This window comes from Dama dama, chromosome 11, assembly GCF_033118175.1.
Source record: "Dama dama isolate Ldn47 chromosome 11, ASM3311817v1, whole genome shotgun sequence".
NCBI lineage: Eukaryota > Metazoa > Chordata > Mammalia > Artiodactyla > Cervidae > Dama > Dama dama.
In genome coordinates this window covers 60,390,554-60,408,143 of record NC_083691.1, presented here as the reverse complement: position 1 = coordinate 60,408,143, position 17,590 = coordinate 60,390,554, and the positions used below count along the sequence as shown (strand labels likewise).

Genomic DNA, 17,590 nt, shown 5'->3' with positions numbered 1-17,590 from the left:
GACTAGTGGCCCAAGGTGACGGCAGAGAGCAGTGGGCCATGGTCAGGCAGCTGCGGAAACCCTGGAGGCTGGTGTGCACAGGGGCACGCAGGCTGGAAGCCCAATACCAGCTTTCCCTCGCTTCTTCAGTATCTGCATTAGGTATAACCCAGTAAGACGTGGATAAATCATTTTAAGTCAAGGAGAGAGACCAGCCTGAATGAAGGAAAAGTCAAATACCCAAAAGTATAGAAGGAAGCATTAGCTGGAGTTCTGATGGGGATGCAAATGGAGGAAAAATTAGTAGTCTACTTTTGACCCTATCTGCTTCAAGCTACCCATAAGCATACATTTTTTTAATATAAAAATAGTAAATAAAACTAGGCATTTTTGTTCATTTGAAGTTCATGCATAATTAATTGGTGTCAAAATTATAGCAAGTGACTCGGTTTTTTAAGAGAAATTGCAAACAATGGAGCAAATATCCTTTGAGATTCTGTTCTTAACTCACCCATCACCCTTTGTAGTGGAGCAAAGGTAAGCTTCTGCATATTCTGAAATGAGATTCCAAAATTCAGAATTAGTGAGTTATAATTTTACTGTAAAGAAAGTGAATGCTGAGCTGCTGGTTTTGTTATAGCCAGCTTTCTGGGAAACAAACTCACTCAGAAGGACAATGCAGATAGTGGAGTGCAGTTTATTACACTGGCGGGCCCAAGGCAGAATCTCCTCTTAGCCAAGGACCCTAACAAGATTTTGTGAAAATCTTTTATACCCCATGTGTACGTGTCTGAACCCACCACCCCAAATTCCTTGAGGCTTACAAAGGAAGGGTAAATACAATCACAATAACCCCATCATTCATGTGTTATGTGTTCAAACAGCTAATAATCAATAAATCTGCGGTTACATTCCAACCAGTTAATAACCGATAAGCCTGTGGTTACATTCCGATAGATACTGTCTGGAGGCAGGGGTGATTAGTGTATGTTTTTTTCTTAGGTGATGAGTAACCTGGATACGATCTTCAAGGTTCCCCTGTTCGGAGGGGGTCTTATCCTTCCATTGTCGTTCCCACAGGCACTAAGCAGAGAGTCCAGAGTCCACTGGAGAGGTGGCCGAGCATGATCAGCACGGACAGGCCTCAGATGAATCCAGGCCCTATGAATTCCTTCTTCAGTTTTCCTCCAGGTCCACCTAGAATCCCAGGACTACAAAGGACGGGGACATTCCAGTAAAGCTCAAGTGCTCAGACAACTGGGCGGAGGCTGGGGCCAGGGGAGAAATATGACCACACCCTACACAGCGTAGCAAGCCCACCATCTGAGCTAAGGAGATGCACTTTCCCAGCTCAGATGACTTCTATCCTAGGTGAGATGGAGAAAACCAAATACCTAAAAGTCCAGTTCTTTTCTTATTCCTGTGCAGGAACAGTATTAGCTATACAGGTCAAGTCTGTCTCACCCACTAGTGCTTATTGGAGGTTTGTTGGCTCTCTTCCTCCACAGGGACTGTACATACTCTGCACCACTGGGTGGTAGCCCTGCCTCTGTGCTCCCAGGGAAGTGGCACAGCTAGTGGTTGCCGCGGGGCCTGGGGCCCCAGCTGCCGGAGTTCAAGGCCAGGTTCTGCTGCCAACTCTCTTTGTGAGCTTGGGCAAGTAGCCAGTTTCTGCCACTGACTGCTCATCAACAAAACAGAGACATCAGAGTTGAGTGGGGGAGGGAGGTGGGAGAATTAAACAGCTTACTTTTTATAATGTGCTTAAAACCTTGCCTGGTTTACACAGTCATCCTCCTAGCAGAATGAATGGCTTTTACGCAAAGAACACCCTCAGCCAGGAGCCACTCCCCTCTGTGCAAGTTGAGCTGCTAACTGCAGCCAAGTAACTGCCTTGTGAACGTAAGCTCATCACAGACTGAATGTTTGTGTCCCCCAGAATTCCTGCTGAAAGTCAAACGCCAAGGCGATACTGTGAGGAGGCGGGATCTTTTGGAGGGCTTCATCTCATGATGGGATTAGTGCCCTTGCCAGAGACTCTGTGCCAAGACACCAGAGGGACATGGGGAGCACGTGGAGGAAGCAGGCCCTCACTGGACACCAAGATGCCGAGGTCTTGATCTTTCCCTGCCAGCCTCCATAACCATGAGAAACGAGCTTCTATTGTTTAAAAGCCACCTAATCTATGGGCTGCTCTTTCATCAGCCCGAACAGACTAAGACAAAACATGATTACATTCATCAATGTTGGAGGGACTTCCCTGGTGGTCCAGTGGTTGGGAATCCACTTTCCAAGGTGGGGGACACAGGTTTGATCCTTGGTCAGGAAACTAAGATTCCACATGCCTTGGGGCAACTAAGCCCACACACCACAACTAGAGACCCTGAGCACTGCAAACTAAGACATGATGCAGCCAAAAATAAGTACATGTTAAAAAAAATAATAACTAGAAACTTCTGGACAAATCTCAAGGATTCTCAATTTTATTTCTAGAATATTTAGCTCAACATTTCTTAGCGACCCAGAATATGCTAACAGGCACTTCCAGGTTCTTTGATAGAACAGCATATAATGTTTGTTTTAAAAAACACAAAACATGTATTTAACTTCATTCTAACTCAGCCAAATTTGGGCTGGAGCTTTGGTCAGTGAGTGGTCTAGAGCAAGGTTTCTCAACACAGCATCAATCACGGGGGTGCTTTAAAATGATGTTTCACCTTTTCTGGTCCTCATAGAACCCCTGACCAGTTATTTTCGAAGGCTGAGTGTTCTACCTCATGGGACAGGCCATGGCATGCTTCAGTTCAGTTCAGTTCAGTCTCTCAGTCGTGTCCGACTCTTTGCTTAAAATGATTATTAGAAAGCTCTCTAAGCTGAACTAAACTTCATCTCCCTGTTCTCTTGCTTTTGTGGCTTCACAGGCCAAGTAGTCATTTGTATGCATGATAATACTGAGACTATTTAAAGCCATTTAAAGCAGATTCTCCTAGGGATTATGTACTTGAATAAACTTGTAAGTAAAACTTCTAATAATCAAATTTACTGTTGAAAATCTCTTAAATTGCTTACAAAGTAAGATCCTAATAAAGCTGATTCCGCCTCCAGGATTGAAATAGGTTGTTCTTTGGGCTGGGCTACGGATGGCATGGTTGGCTGGCAGTGGAGTCACATTGCAGGAAAAATCCTTACCTTTATTCAGTTGGAATGAAAGCATATTATTGAAATTATCCATGTAATGCAACATTATGAAAATTTCCTTAGCGTTTCCATGAAAACAAAACACATATTGTGTAACTTCAACATGCTAGGCCTCGTGCCAGTGGGGGCACTTGTCACACATTCCCCAATAAATACGGTAAAGGGGTTAGTTGCTCAGTCGTGTCCGACTCTTTGCAATCCCATTGACGTAGTTTACCAGGTTCCTCTGTCCATGGAATTCTCCAGGCAAGAATATTGGAATGAGTTGCCATTTCCTCCTCCAGGGAATCTTTCCCACCCAGAGATCAAATCCAGGTCTCCTGCATTGCAGGTGGATTTTTTTACCCTCTGAGCCACCACAGGAGCATAAATATGGAAAAGCGGACACTTTATTAACTGAATAGGGAAGCCCCTTCCTGGGACAAAGCTGACATTTAAAGAGAAGATTAAGGAGAAAAAAGTTTGGTAACATGAAAACAATATTCTTCACAGGAAAAAAATCCAATAATGATGCAAACAACTGCTGCCATATCTTGAAAAAGAGGTTCACAAAGGGTCACTTTCTAGCCCTCAAATTGTAACTATGTGACTCATCACTGAAGGAACAATGGTTTGCAGCAAATTCCCAGAGTACTTTCAGGATTAATTTAAAAGAAACTAAATATTAATAATACCATGTATTTAGTGAAATAAAAATAAATAAAATCTTTCACTAGGAAAAATTACAGATACCTTCACATGAACTCATCAAGGAGTCCTTTTAAGATACACACTTCTAAGGAAAGAAGCTATTCTAGAAACAGAAACTTCGTTTTATACGTTGTCACAAAATATCAGTATCAACACTAAAGTCCCTACCAGGGAGCATGAGGAAGTTGACAACAAGGATTCACATGACACTTTGTATCTGCTGAGCTTCTTCAAAACAAAGATCAAAGGCAACCTTGATGAGGAAATTAATTAATTAATGTCCAATGCTTGATGGATATTGAAGAGAATGGAAAAAGGCATTCCTTTCTTAAACTTCCCTCTAGGTATGAAGGGTTTATAGTAGCTGGCTTGTGCAAGAGTCCGTTTTTTTTTAAATTAATTTTTATTTGAGTATAATTGACTTACAATGTTGTTTCAGGTGTACCCCAAAGTGATTCAGTTATATATATATGTGTATCCTGTTTTTTAGATTTTTTCCCCATATGGGCCATTGCAGAGCATTGAGTAGAGTTCCCTGTGCTATTGAGTAGGTTATTAGTTACCTATTTTATATATAGTAATGTGTTTATGTCAATCCCAATCTCCCAATTTATTCTTCCCCTTTTCCCCTTTGGTAACCATAAATTTGTTTTCTACATCTGTCTCTGTTTTGTAAATAGGTCCATCTGTACCTATTTATTTTAAGATTATACATACAAGTGATAGCATATATTCATCTTTCTCTGAATTACTTCATTCAGTATGATAATCTCCAAGTCCAACCATGTTGCTGCAAATGGCATTATTTCACTCTTTCAATGGCTGAGTAATATCCCATTGCATATATATATACCATATCTTCTTTATCCATTCCTCTGTTGATGGACATTTATGTTGCTTCCATGTCCAGGCTATTGTAAACAGTGCTGCTATGAACATTGGAGTGCATTACCATCCTTTCAAACCATGTTCTTCTCTGGATATGTGCCCAGCAGTGGGATTGTAGGATCATATGGTAGCTCTATTTTTAAGTTTTTTATGGAATCTCCATCCTGGCTGTACCAAGTTACATTGCCCAAAGCAGTGTAGGCGGGCTTCTTTTCTCTACACACTTTCCAGTATTTGCTTGTGGATTTTTTGATGATGGCCATTCTGACTGGTGTGAGGTGATACCTCATTGTGGTTTTAATTTACAGTTCTCTAATAATTAGTGACGGTGAGCATCTTTTCATATGCTTTTTGGCCATCTGTATGTCTTCTCTGGAGAAATGCCTCTTTAGACCTTCCACCCATTTTTTATTGTTTTATATATGTGTGTGCATATATATTGAGCTGCATGAGCCATATGTATGTTTTAGAAACTAATCCCTGTTGGTCCCTTTGTTCGCATTTTTTAAGGTAGAGGTATGACCCTCTCCTCAAGCTGAATCCTCTACCACTCATGCCCAACCACAGCACTTTGGCCAAAACTTGGCAATTTGAAGTGCATAAAAGATAATGCTGTGGAAGAGCACTGAGTCTTGAGATCCTCTTGCCATTGGCTTTGTAACTCTGAACAGCACCAACCTCATCCCCTCAACTGTAATTAGGGATATATGGCCAGTGATTTAAGGGATAGAAAAAGGATAGATGGAAACTTAAACAAGCACTGTGTGAAATGTAAAACCCCATTAAATTATAAAAGATGACAGCGATTTAGACAATTCAGAGGGAAAATCTAGTGTGAATCTTTTATTCTAACAAAATAAACTTCATAGATTTTACTTTCTGAACTCCCAAAGTTTCACTTATTTGAAAAATAAGAGACAAGGCCTATTGGATGCCAAGTTTTCAGACATGAATAAAATAGCACCACATGTTCAAGTTGTATAAGCTAGCTGCACTTTATATACCATAACAGTGAAGGGACAGACTCACTAGTCTCCACTGCACCTGGAAGAAACACATGGACATACCTGGATTTTCTAACCAGTTTCATATCAACAACCTCTGAGTAAATGACATACATATTTCCATTAATGGCAGGCATAACTCCACAAATACCAAACTACATAAATCACTTGCTTTTCATAATCTCAATTTGGAAATTAAAAAAAGAGGAACAGAGTTAAGTAGCTGAAAATGCTGTACTTACTGCACAAAAGTACCTCATGACAACGAATCCTAGAAATTGTTCCTCCAGGAATGATTTTTGAAACATTAAAGAACATTTTATCAGAAAAGTTAAAATCTTCAAAGTGAAAAGCAAGTTAAGCATTGATTCAGTTTCTAAAGATCTAGCAAATTATAGATTTTTGTGCAGTAAGGTACTAACAACAACCCACTCCAGTATTCTTGTCTGGAAAATTCCATGGACAGAGGAGCCTGGCAGGCAACAGTCCATGGGGTTGCAAGAGTCAGACATGCCTGAGTGACTAAACCAACCATACACATTTAAGAGATTAACACTGTTCAGGAGAACATAGAGGTGGTTCTGCAGTGTTTTTACGGCTCACTTCAGCTTCTGTAAGCCCAAGACTTGGTGACAAATTACAACTTATCCTGTACTAGATAGGAACCTATTTTTAATTTATACAAAATTAGATTGTTTTTCACCTACATGTATGGATAAAAGTGCTTCTCAAATGTACATAGCCCATTCCCGTAATCCTAAAACAAAACGAAAGGCACATGAATGGACAATAGTTTATATGGATATTTTTCAATAGCCTTTAAACAAATTCAGCTGCTATCTAGAGAGGTGTGACCAATTTGTTACAAATTTCTACAATTTGGGAAATTAAAGATTTAAGAATTCTCTAAACACTGCAGTTCTGTGCAATTCATGTATTGGTTCATTCACTCTGCAAGCTGTGAACACACACTGTCATCTCCATAGGCTGCAAAATGCATGTTTCAGGAACTGTGACACGAAAAAGACCAATGGAGAAGGAGTTTTTGGAATTAGGTCTCTCACAAATTGCTTTGAATCCTATTACAAGTGAATTTAATGTTTCTGAATTAAATTTAACAATAATTATAAAGACATTCACCCTAACATATTTGAATGAAATGTAATTAAGTACACTTAAGTGTTTAATTGCAATGAATGATATTTTTCACCTATATATAAAAGGATTCAATAGCCAGCAGCATTTAAATATAGAAAATGTCCCATCTATTATCTTTCCCTTTTTTATAAAGTGCTATTTTAAACTGGGTAGATTTACTAGCCAGCTTCCCAATACCTTCACTCTATGTCTCTAATAGATTCAAAGAAACGTGAAAACTAAAAGGATTTAGTATTTTAAACATTTGCAAAACACTGCTACAAAGTATTGAGATTATGAATGTATTTCATTTGAAAATAAAAAGTGTACCTTATGTAAGAATCATTAAGTTGATTTAATAATTACTTCATAGAAGCATCAGCTAACATTTACATCAATTTTTGCTCATCACCTAAACCAGCAACAGTTTCTGTAGGCAATTCAACTCTAAGCACAAAGAGGGTCACATCAAGTAGAACCAACAGTTGTATAAGCCCCAGAACAAAAACTCTGAAAAATTCAGACTTTTACAAGAGCAAAACAAGTTTGTGAGAATAAGAACCAGAGGCAATATTTTCTTAGGAGTACCATAGGTTGTTACAAGTGTTTTCTTAAATAAAAACTTGTGTAGTTACTAAAGTGAAAGTCGCTCAGTCGTGTCAGACTCTTTGAGACCGCATGGATTATACACTCCACAGAATTCTCCAGGCCAGAATACTGGAGTGGGGTAGCCTTTCCCTTCTCCAAGGGATCTTTCTAACCCAGGGATCAAACCCAGGTCTCCGGCATTGCAGGCGGACTCTTCAACAGCTCAGCCATAAGGGAAGCCCAAGAATACTGGAGTGTGTAACCTATCCCTTCTCCAGCAGATCTTCCCCACCCAGGAACTTAACTGGGGTTTCCTCATTGCAGGTGGAATCTTTACCAACTGAGCTATCAGGGAAGCCCTGTAGTTATTAATAATGTACCTTAATACTGAGTGCAGGGGTGTTAGAGATAGTTAAGAAGAAACCACCCAACAGATTAACTCAAAAGTGAACGCTGCCTGTATTTTCAGTTCAGTGGTTAAAGCTGAAACAGCTTTTGAAGAGTTGAACACAACTTACAAGTAGGGTACCAACAGAATTCCCAATTGTATTCACATTATTCTCTAATTAGTATTTGTGCATGTAAACTGACCTGGCCATCAGTGGTATCTTAAAGCAAATGCAATTAGTAAAAACAGACGGCAGTATGTAGTTTTGTTTACACTTACAAATACTACCAGTTCATTACTACTTGCGTATCTTGTTGCTCTTGGAAGAGTGCAAAATGAAAGTGAGAGTCGCTCAGACGTGTCCGACTCTTGCGATCCCATGGACTATACGGTCCACGGAATTCTCCAAGCCAGGATACTGGAGTGGGTAGCCTTTCCCTTCTCCAGGGGGATCTTCCCAACCCAGGGATTAAACTCTGGTCTCCCGCATTGCAGTTGGATTCTTTACCAGCTGAGCCACAAGGGAAGCTCTTGGAAGAGTAATCACTTTAAAAAAGATACTGTAAAGTGCAATATTCCTTACTTTGCATGGCAACCGGCAATGTTTAAATCAAAGGAACCTGCAATCATCAACTCTGCACCGGATTTAGTTACATTACTAGCCCTCCGAAACAGCGACTCCAGGGCAGAGAGGCTGTAGGGGGCAGGGGGCCGAAGTCAAGATTGGAGGAATCACTGGGAAAGCCACTGCAGCCACATTGCTGGGAAGACCCCTCGGATTAAGAATGCAGCCTCCAGCGTCTTTTCTGGTCTCACTTTCTTGTCTACACCTAGTATCCTATTCCTGACGACAAACAAGTCTCAGAACTTTCTAAAAGAAATGATTTTTACCCAAATACATTGGACTTGGGTCTCAGTTTGAAAGAGGACGAATGGCCTTTAAGAGACCGGTCCTCTTCCTCGTCCTCCCCCTCCTCCAGAGGCTGCTCTGGGTCTCTGAAAGAGGGTGTGGTGTGGATGATCTGGGTTCGGAAGCGAATTTTGTTGAGTCTGGGTTTCATCCGCCCACTAGAGCTGCCCGAGACTTTGCGACTCGGCTCCTTCGCTTTGCTCGCCGCCAACCCCTCGGCCAGGTGGTGGTGATGGTCCCCGCCGTCCTCCAGAGCGTGGGAGAGCCTGCCGGAGATGAGGTGCGAGGGCAGCACCCTCGAGAGCCTCCAGCGCCCTCCCCCGCTGCCCGCCGCGCTCTCGCCTTCGTCCTCGTCCAGGGCGCCCACCAGCGTCCGGATCTCCTCGGCGGTGCTCGGGCTCAGGTACTGCGAGGCCTTCCTGCCGCTGTAGTCACGCACGTCCACATCCGCGTCGTAGGCCCCGACCAGCAGCTTCACCACCTCCACGTGTCCGTGCATGGCCGCCAGATGCAGCGCGGTGTAGCCGCCGCTCGTGCGCGCGTTGATGTTGACCGGCAGCCGGTGCTGGCCCGCGAAGCGTACCAGCAGGGCCAGCAGCTCCTGCCGGCCGTGCTTGGCTGCCCAATGCAGGCAGGTAAAGCCGGTGATGAAGTCGCGCTTGGCCAGCAGCCCAGGCTCACAGGCCAGCAGCCCCTCCAGGCTGTCCCAGCGGCCGTCGGCGGCCGACAGCATCCACGCGTGCTCCAGCGGATCCAGCGTCAGCGAGCCCGCGCCCTCCTCCTCGGCCGCCGCGCCGTCCGCGCCCCCGGGGCCGCGCCGCAGCTGAGGGGAGCCGCCTGCAGCGGGGTCCCGGGGCGCGGTGCGGCCCGGCCGCGGCGTGGGGGGCGCATCGCCCAGCGCTTCGGGCCGCGCACCTTCCCCCACCGGGCCACCGCGGGGTCGCCTTCCGAGCGGCGCGTTCGGGATGCCTTCCACGGGATCGAAGGGGTCCGCGCGGTCTCCCGCCTCGTCCTCTGGCTCCTTGGGGCGGCCTCGGACGCTGGCGCGCTGTTCGGGCGACCCGCCTATGGCGCCCCCGACGGGCTGCTCCAGCTCGGCCTGCAGATCCTGAGCCCTGCCCTTGACGGGTCCCTCCATCTCGATAGCGAACCTGGCTGGCTCCGGACCTACGCGGCGGCCGCTCGGCAAGTTCCTAGCGCGCCTCAGCCGCGGGACTAACAGCCACCGCCCCCCTGCCTCGCCCGCGGACACGCCCCCGTCGGGGGGCCCCACCCACTTCCGGCCTCCTAGGAGGCCGCCTTACTGCTCCCGCGGGCCCCGCCCCACTCCGCCCCACTCCGCCCCACCTCTTTTGGGTCCTCGAACCGGCTGCATTCAGTGCCTTCCCTTGGACACCCCTGGCCCCACCCACTTCCGGCCCCTGCACTGGCCGCAATGGTCGCTCCCGCCAGAGGACACGCCCTGACACGCCCACTTCCGGCCTTGTACTAGCCGCAATCAGTGCTTCAGCCCCGCCCAAAGGTCTGAGGATCCATGGCCGCTCTTCCCCGCCTCTTTATCTAACTTAGCAATTGTGCTCCATCCTCTCCCAGGCACTGACTGGTCATCCTCTAAAATAGGGGTCCCCAACCTCTGGGATCTAGTGACTGATGATCTGAAGTGGAACTGATATAATAATAGAAAAAGTGTACAATAAATATGTGTGTATATTTGTGTGTATAAATGTGTATAAGTCATCCCGAAACCATCTTTCCCCTCCCCGCATCTGTGAAAATATTATCTTCCATGAAAGGGTCCCTGGTGCCCAAAAGGTTCGGGACCACTGTTTTAAAACATCTGGGCACTCCTGTGACAGACCCAATTCGAGGAGGTGTCTGGGAGCCTTGACTCGCAGGCCGCCCAGGAGCCCCAGCTCAGTGGAGGCCGCTGGACCGCTCCTCTCATCTCCCCGCCCCTCCCTCCTGGACTCCTGCTCCCCACGCCATCCCGCTCAGCCCCTCACATCACTGAGGCCACAGGACCCCTCCCCTGAGCGCTCCTCCCCTCCCGACCAGACCCGCCCCGCCCCCCGCGCCATCCAGCTCAGCCCCACACGTCACTGAGGCCGGGGGACCCCTCCCCTCCGCTCCTCCCTCCTGTGCCCCCGCCCCGCCGCGCTCCATCCCGCCCTCCGCTGCTGGACGCGCGGCTCGGCCGGCCGCCGCCGCCTTGCTGGCCCCTCGCCCGCCCAGTCGCCCGGACCATGGCCTCCGAGGTGGCGCGGCACCTGGTGAGTCCGCCAGCCCTACGCCCTCGGCCAGGGACCCCCGCCCTCCCGGCTGGGCCCGCGATTCCCGCCCGCTCCCTCGGGCGGCGCCTCCCGGCTTCCCGTCTCCCCCGAGTGGGGTGTGAAGCGGGCGGTTTGTGTAACGGTCCCAAACTCGCGGGAGCGGGACTGGTGGCGGGCGCCCCACTGGACTCGGCCTTCCAGGCCTTCACAAGCCTCCCACCTTACCCAGCGTTGACATCTTTGGGATTGGAGCCTTTTTTTTCCCGCCTTGGAGTTCCTGTCCGTTAAAAGAACGGATGCGACTGATGTGTTCCGTTTTCTGTCCCTCCTCTACACTGGTCTCATTTCAGAGTAATCCATGGGAGGGCCACAGAGGTGTTCTTGGCCACACCAAGCTGTTCCTTGCCCTTTTCACTCATTCTCTTGTGTTCCTGGAGTTTTCCCGACAGCTACGCCGTGTGGAAGGACCACTTGTCTTTTGAAAAATTTAACTTCTGATACTATTCATACCAGCGATTGTAATCCACGTAAACAAAAGCTCTGCTGGGACCTGAGACCAAAAGTGAGATGTGCTGATCTGACCAGTCTCTAGAAATTTAGCTGGTAGGAACCTGAGAGGATAGGTGATGGGTCCAGAATCACACAGCCGGTTTCTCTGACAGAGCCTGGAGGAGGGTCTTTCTCCTGATTCAGCCCAGGTCTCTTTCTTCTCTGTTTTGTTTTTAGAGAAATCTCGGCTTTCCTCTCTGACCTGCCTTGTTACAGTTGTTGTGTCTGTGTGCACGTCTTTGTTTCAGAGTGAAGTTTAATCTTCAGAATTAAACATGGGATTTCTTGTCTGTTGCTCTGCTTATTTTGCAGTAATGTTACCTTTAATTAAACTTTTTATTTTGAGATAACTGTAAATGCGTGTGCAATTGTGAGAAAAAACAGAATTCCCCAGTAACTTTGCCCAGTTTTCTTTAATAGTTGTTCAGTCGCTAAGTCGTGTTCAATTCTTTGTGACCCCATGGACTGCAGCGCGCCAGGCTGCCCTGTCCTTCACCATCTTCTGGAATTTGCTCAAATTCATGTCCATTGCATTTAATGCTATTTTACCATCTCATCCTCTGCTGCCCCCTTCTCCTTTTGCCTTCAGTCTTTCCCAGCATCAGGGTCTTTTCCAAGGACTCTGCACTCTTTAATAGTAAAATGTTACAAAATCATAGTAAAGGCCACTACCAGCACATGGACACTGATTCTGTGGAAACTGAACTTGCCCCTACCACAGGACCCTTCCCTTGTCCTTTTGTAGCCACACCCACTTCATTTCCACTCCACCTCCTCTTTAACCCCTAACTACTATAATCTGTTATTTCTGTAATTTTTCAAGTCTGTTATATAATGGAATCACCTAGAATATAACCTTTTGGGATTGGATGTTTTTCCTTCAGTAGCATTCTCTGGAGATTCATTCAGGTTGTTCCAAGTATTAGTTTGCTCCTTTTTAATTGCTGAGTAAATATTACATGGTATGGATGTAACACACTTTGAAGGACACCTACATTGTTTCCATTGTTGAGCTATTATAAATAAACCTGCTATAAACCATTTCTGTATGTTAACGCGTAACATAAGGAAAATATTGTCTTCAGTTCTCTGGAATTCACATGGCAGTTGCTAGTTTCATTAAGAAACTGCTAAACTGTTTCCCAGAGTTTCTGCATTTTCCATTCCCACCAGCAGTGTATGTGAGATAAGTTTCTCCACATCCTCACCAGCATTTGGAGTTCCTGTTGTTGTTTTTTTTTTTTCCAAGACGTTCTGATAGGTGTGTAATTATATATTGTGGTTTTAACTTGCATTTTTCTAATGGCTAGTGATGTTAAACATCTTTTCATGTGCTTGTTTGCCATCTGTATATTTTCTTCATTGAATTTCATTTTTTGTGCCCATTTTCTTTTTGTGGATTTTCTTTTTTTACTGCTGATTTTAGAAGTTTTCAAAATATGTATTCTAGATACCAGTCCTTGATACGTGGTTTGCAAATGTTTTCTCTTTTTCATTCTCTTAAAGAATATTTTGCAGAGCAAACATATTTAGTTTTGATAAAATCCATTTTATCACTTTTTCCTCTTATGGATTGTACTTTTTTGTCAAGTCTAAGAATCCTTTGCCTAACTCAGAATACCAAAGGTTTTCTCTTTATTTTTTTCCTAAGAGTCTTGTAGTTAGTTTTACATTTAAACCCATGACCCATTTTGTTAGTTTTTGTATAAGGTATAAGACTTAGGTCAAGGGTCATTTTTGGCTAATGGATACTTAAACAATTCGTTGAAAAGGCTATCATATTCTATTGAATTGCTTTTGCACTTTTGTCAATAACTAGTTGAGCATGTTGTGCGGATCTTTTTCTGGGGTCTCTGTTAACATGCAGTCTTGATTCCTATAACTATATAAATAAATCTTGAAATAGAGTAGACTGATTACTCTCACTTTATTCTTAAATTTCAAAAATTTTTAGCTATTCTAGTTTCTATATCTTTCATTATAAATTTTAGAATAGTCTTGTCTATGTACAAAGAATTTTTCTGGGATTTTGCTAGATATTACCTTAAGTCAAAAATTAATTTAAAGAAAATTGATATCTCTACCTATGTTGAGTCTTCCAACTAATGAACATGGTGTTTCTGTCCATTTCTTTATATTTTCTCTGATTTCTTTCATCAGATTTATATAGTTTTCAGTACACAAGTCCTGCGTTTGTTTTATTAGATTTACATTTCATTTTTTATCAGTTATAAATGATACCATATTTTTATTTTCATTGTCCTCATATCGTTTTAACACAGAAATACAATTGAGATGTGTATGTTTATCTTGAGTCCTTTGACCTTGCTGAATTAATTTATTCTAGGAGTAAATTCCTTGGAGTAAATTCTTGTGTGCATAAAAATTATATCATCTCAACACAGAGACAGTTCTCTTTCTTTCCAATTTGTATACCTTTTCTGCCATATTTGAATAAGTGTGGTAAGAGCAGACATTCTTGCCTTACTGTGATGTTGGTGGGAAAGAATTCAGTCCATCATCAGAGCAGCAGGATGCTGCTGTTCTTTTGTAGATACTCTTTAAAAGTTCAAGAGCGATATTTGTCTGCAAGTTTTTTTGTACTGTCTTTGGTTTTAAGTCAGAGTAATATTAGTTTCATAAAAGAAACTGGGAAGTGTCCCCATCTCTTCTGTTTTCTGGAAGAGATTATGTAAAATTGGTATTAATTCTTTTTTAAATGTTTGGTAGGATTCTTCTGTGAAACTATCTGGACCTGGAGATGTCTTTTTGGGGAGTTTTAAACTTACAGATTTAAATTTCTTAATAGTTATCTGTGTGTTCATGTTAATTTCACACTGGGTGAGTTGTGATGGTATGTGGTTTTGCAATCCATTCCTTCCAAATTGTCAAATTTATGTGTATAGACTTGTTCATAATATTCTCTTAATCTCCTTTTGCTTTCTTCAGGGTCTATAGTGATAATCCCTGTTTCATTCCTGATACTGGTAAAATTTTCATCTTCTGCCTATCTTTGTCAGTCTTGCTAGAAGTCTGTTAATTTCACTGACCTTTTCAAAGAACTATTTCTGTTTCACCTTTTTTTTTCTGTTATTTTTCTATTTTCGAAAAACTGGTCTTTTTATTTCCTTTGCTTGCTTTTGGTTTAGTTTGCTTTTCTTTTTCTAAGTTCTTGAGGAGAGGCCTTAGATCACTGACTTGAGACTTTTCTTCCTTTCTAATATATACATAAGGTGTTAATGAATTTCCCTTTCAGCAGGGCTTTAGCTGTGTCCCACAGATTTTGGTATGTTTTATTTTCATTTTCATTCCACCTTTATTTTTTAAGAGTTCTGTTTTAAAACTCACTTGAAACTCTTCAGGTTTTCAGATCATTTTTTTTTTTTCATAGATGAGGACATTAAGACTCAAAGATATATTTTACAACACAGGGAGTATAGCCAATATTTTGTAATAACTGTAAATGGAAAGTAACCTTTTAAAACTGCATTAAGATCCAGGGAGGTTTAGTGTATACTCAGGGAGTCATATCTAGTGATGATGAGGTACGCTTTGGCCAGATTGTGTCTGGCATGATCTCCAGCATGTCCTCTATTACTCAGTTGCACAGTCATGTCCGACTCTTTGTGACCCCATGGGCTGCAGCACGCCAGGCTTCCCTGTCCATCACCAACTCCCAGACCTTGCTCAAATTCATGTCCATCAAGTCAGTGATGCCATCCAACTATCTCATCCTCTGTTGTCCCCTTTTCCTCCTGACTTCAGTCTTTCCCAGCATCAGGTCTTTTCTAATGAGTCAGTTCGTCTCATCAGGTAACCAAAGTACTGGAGTCTCAGCTTCAGCATCAGTCCTTCCAATGAATATTCAGGATTGATTTCCCTTAGGATGGACTGGTTGGATCTCCTTGCAGTCCAAGGGACTCTCAAGAGTCTTTTCCAACACCACAGTTCAAAAGCATCAGTGCTTCGGTGCTCGGCTTTCTTTATAGTCCAACGCTCACATCCATACATGACTACTGGAAAAACCATAGCTTTGACTGGACAGACCTTTGTCAGCAAAGTAATGTCTCTGCTTTTTAATATGCTCTCTAGGTTGGTCATAGCTTTTCTTCCAAGGAGCAAGTGTCTTTAAATTTTATGGCTGCAGTCACCATCTGCAGTGATTTTGGAGCCCCCCAAAATAAAGTCTCTCACTGTTTCCATTGTTTCCCCATCTATTTGTCATGAAGTGATGGGACTGTATGCCATGATCTTAGTTTTTTGAATGTTAAGCCAGCTTTTTCACTCTCTCACTTTCATCAAGAGGCTCTTTAGTTCTTCGCTTTCTGCCTTAAGGGTGGTGTCATCTGCATATCTGAGGTTATTGATATTTCTCCCGGAAATCTTGATTCCAGCTTGTGCTTCATCCAGCCCCGCATTTTGCATGATGTACTCTGCATATAAGTTAAATAAGCAGGGTGACAATATACAGCCTTGACATACTTCTTTCCCAATCTGGAAATAGTCCATTGTTCCATGTCCTGTTCTAACTGTTGCTTCTTGACCTGCATACAGATTTCTCAGGAGGCAGGTCAGGTGGTCTGGTATTCCCATCTCTTGAATTTTCCACAGTTTATTGTGATCCACACAGTTAAAGGCTTTGGCATCATAGTCAATAAAGCAGAAGTAGATGTTTCTCTGGAACTCTCTTGCCTTTTTGATGATCCACCAGATGTTGGGAACTTGATCTCTGGTTCCTCTGCCTTTTCTAAATCCAGCTTGAACATGTGGAAGTTCACGGTTCACGTACTGTTGAAGCCTGGCTTGGAGAATTTTGAGCATGACTTTGATAGCATGTGAGATGAGTGCAATTGTGTGGTAGTTTGAACATTCTTTGGCATTGCCTTTCTTAGGGATTGGAATGAAAACTGACCTTTTCCAGTCCTTGTCTGTATCATTTCCTGTTTCAGATGCAGCATTCTTCTTCTTATTTTTTTTTCTGAATTCTTCTTCTTATTTTTTTTTCAGTTATCATTCAGTGATGACAGTTTTTTTATCTCAGAAGTTTCCTGCATTTGTTTTACTTTCTCTTGAAGTTGTGACTTTTAATTCTCTTTTATGTCCTGGAGTTAATTACTCCCTCAGTACCTTGTGTTTCTGATCTGGAGTGACATCCCTTCACTGGTCCAGGTCCTACAGTCATGAGACCGAGTTTCCGTCCCATCACCTCTGAAGCTTTTAACCCATGGCATTCTGTCCTTCTGCTTGTTTGCCACTAGTCATGTGTTTTCCTTGCAATACCTAACTTATGTTTTGTATTGTTACTTTTTCCATTAAATTTTAGTGAACCCTGCATTGCCCCCTACCCCCTCAGTTAAATGATCTTTCTTTAGGAAACACAACTTGTAATATTCTTTGTATCCTCCATAACCATGATCGTTTTTTAATCATTTTATTCTTGTTGATTGTTATACATATTAGTTATTTATTCTTACGGGCAGAGCTATTAGTCTGCACTTATGTTCTAACGAGGCTCCTCCTTCTTCCAAGCCTTTGAGCTTTTCCCAGGCTGACTTTGCTCCTGACATTGTTCCAAACTGTAACTGTTTTATTTATGTATTTATTTTGGTGTGTGGGAAAGGAGGAAGAAGGTGTTTTAAATTTTCATATTTTACTGCAGAATAGATTTCCTCTTCTCAAGAATACTTACTGGCCTTTTATTTTTAACCATACTAAATTTAATTTTCTCTGCTGGAGATTTTAAGTATTCCTAATATAAAATACCTGATTCTCAAAGCTTTTCACTGAGAACTTTAATTTTTACACTTTCTTTTGATCATATCTGGCAGGAAGTTTGATTTAGGTGATGCTTTAAAATTTTATTTAACACCCTTTATGTTTTGAAGATCACAGAAATAAGAAGCTCATAGGTTCAAACATAACCACGAGATTGAAAGCTATGATTTTAAATACCTTTAAGACCAATTATGATTTAGCATTCTTACAATTT

The 17,590-nt window shown here is 43.0% G+C and overlaps 2 protein-coding genes across 3 annotated transcripts in view; one reads left to right on the top strand and one right to left on the bottom strand.

The window, feature by feature from the left end:
• Nucleotides 1-5,602: 5,602 nt before the first annotated feature.
• On the bottom strand, nt 5,603-9,920 carry SOWAHC (sosondowah ankyrin repeat domain family member C). Its single transcript, XM_061156116.1, has one exon. The coding sequence runs from the start codon at nt 9,918-9,920 to the stop codon at nt 8,760-8,762; it is 1,161 nt and encodes a 386-aa protein (XP_061012099.1). The 3' UTR covers nt 5,603-8,759.
• A 1,025-nt stretch (nt 9,921-10,945) lies between these two features.
• Nucleotides 10,946-17,590, top strand: part of SEPTIN10 (septin 10) — a 45,968-nt gene continuing 39,323 nt past the window's right edge. For both annotated transcript variants that reach the window (XM_061155368.1, XM_061155369.1), the window contains exon 1: nt 10,946-11,052. In XM_061155368.1, coding sequence (XP_061011351.1) covers nt 11,026-11,052 — 27 coding nt within the window. In that variant the 5' untranslated portion in view covers nt 10,946-11,025. The remainder of the gene's footprint in view (nt 11,053-17,590) is intronic.

Bases quoted from the DNA above. Each gene is read 5' to 3' on its own strand.
- SOWAHC (XM_061156116.1), bottom strand. From the start codon at position 9,920: ATGGAGGGACCCGTCAAGGGCAGGGCTCAGGATCTGCAGGCCGAGCTG.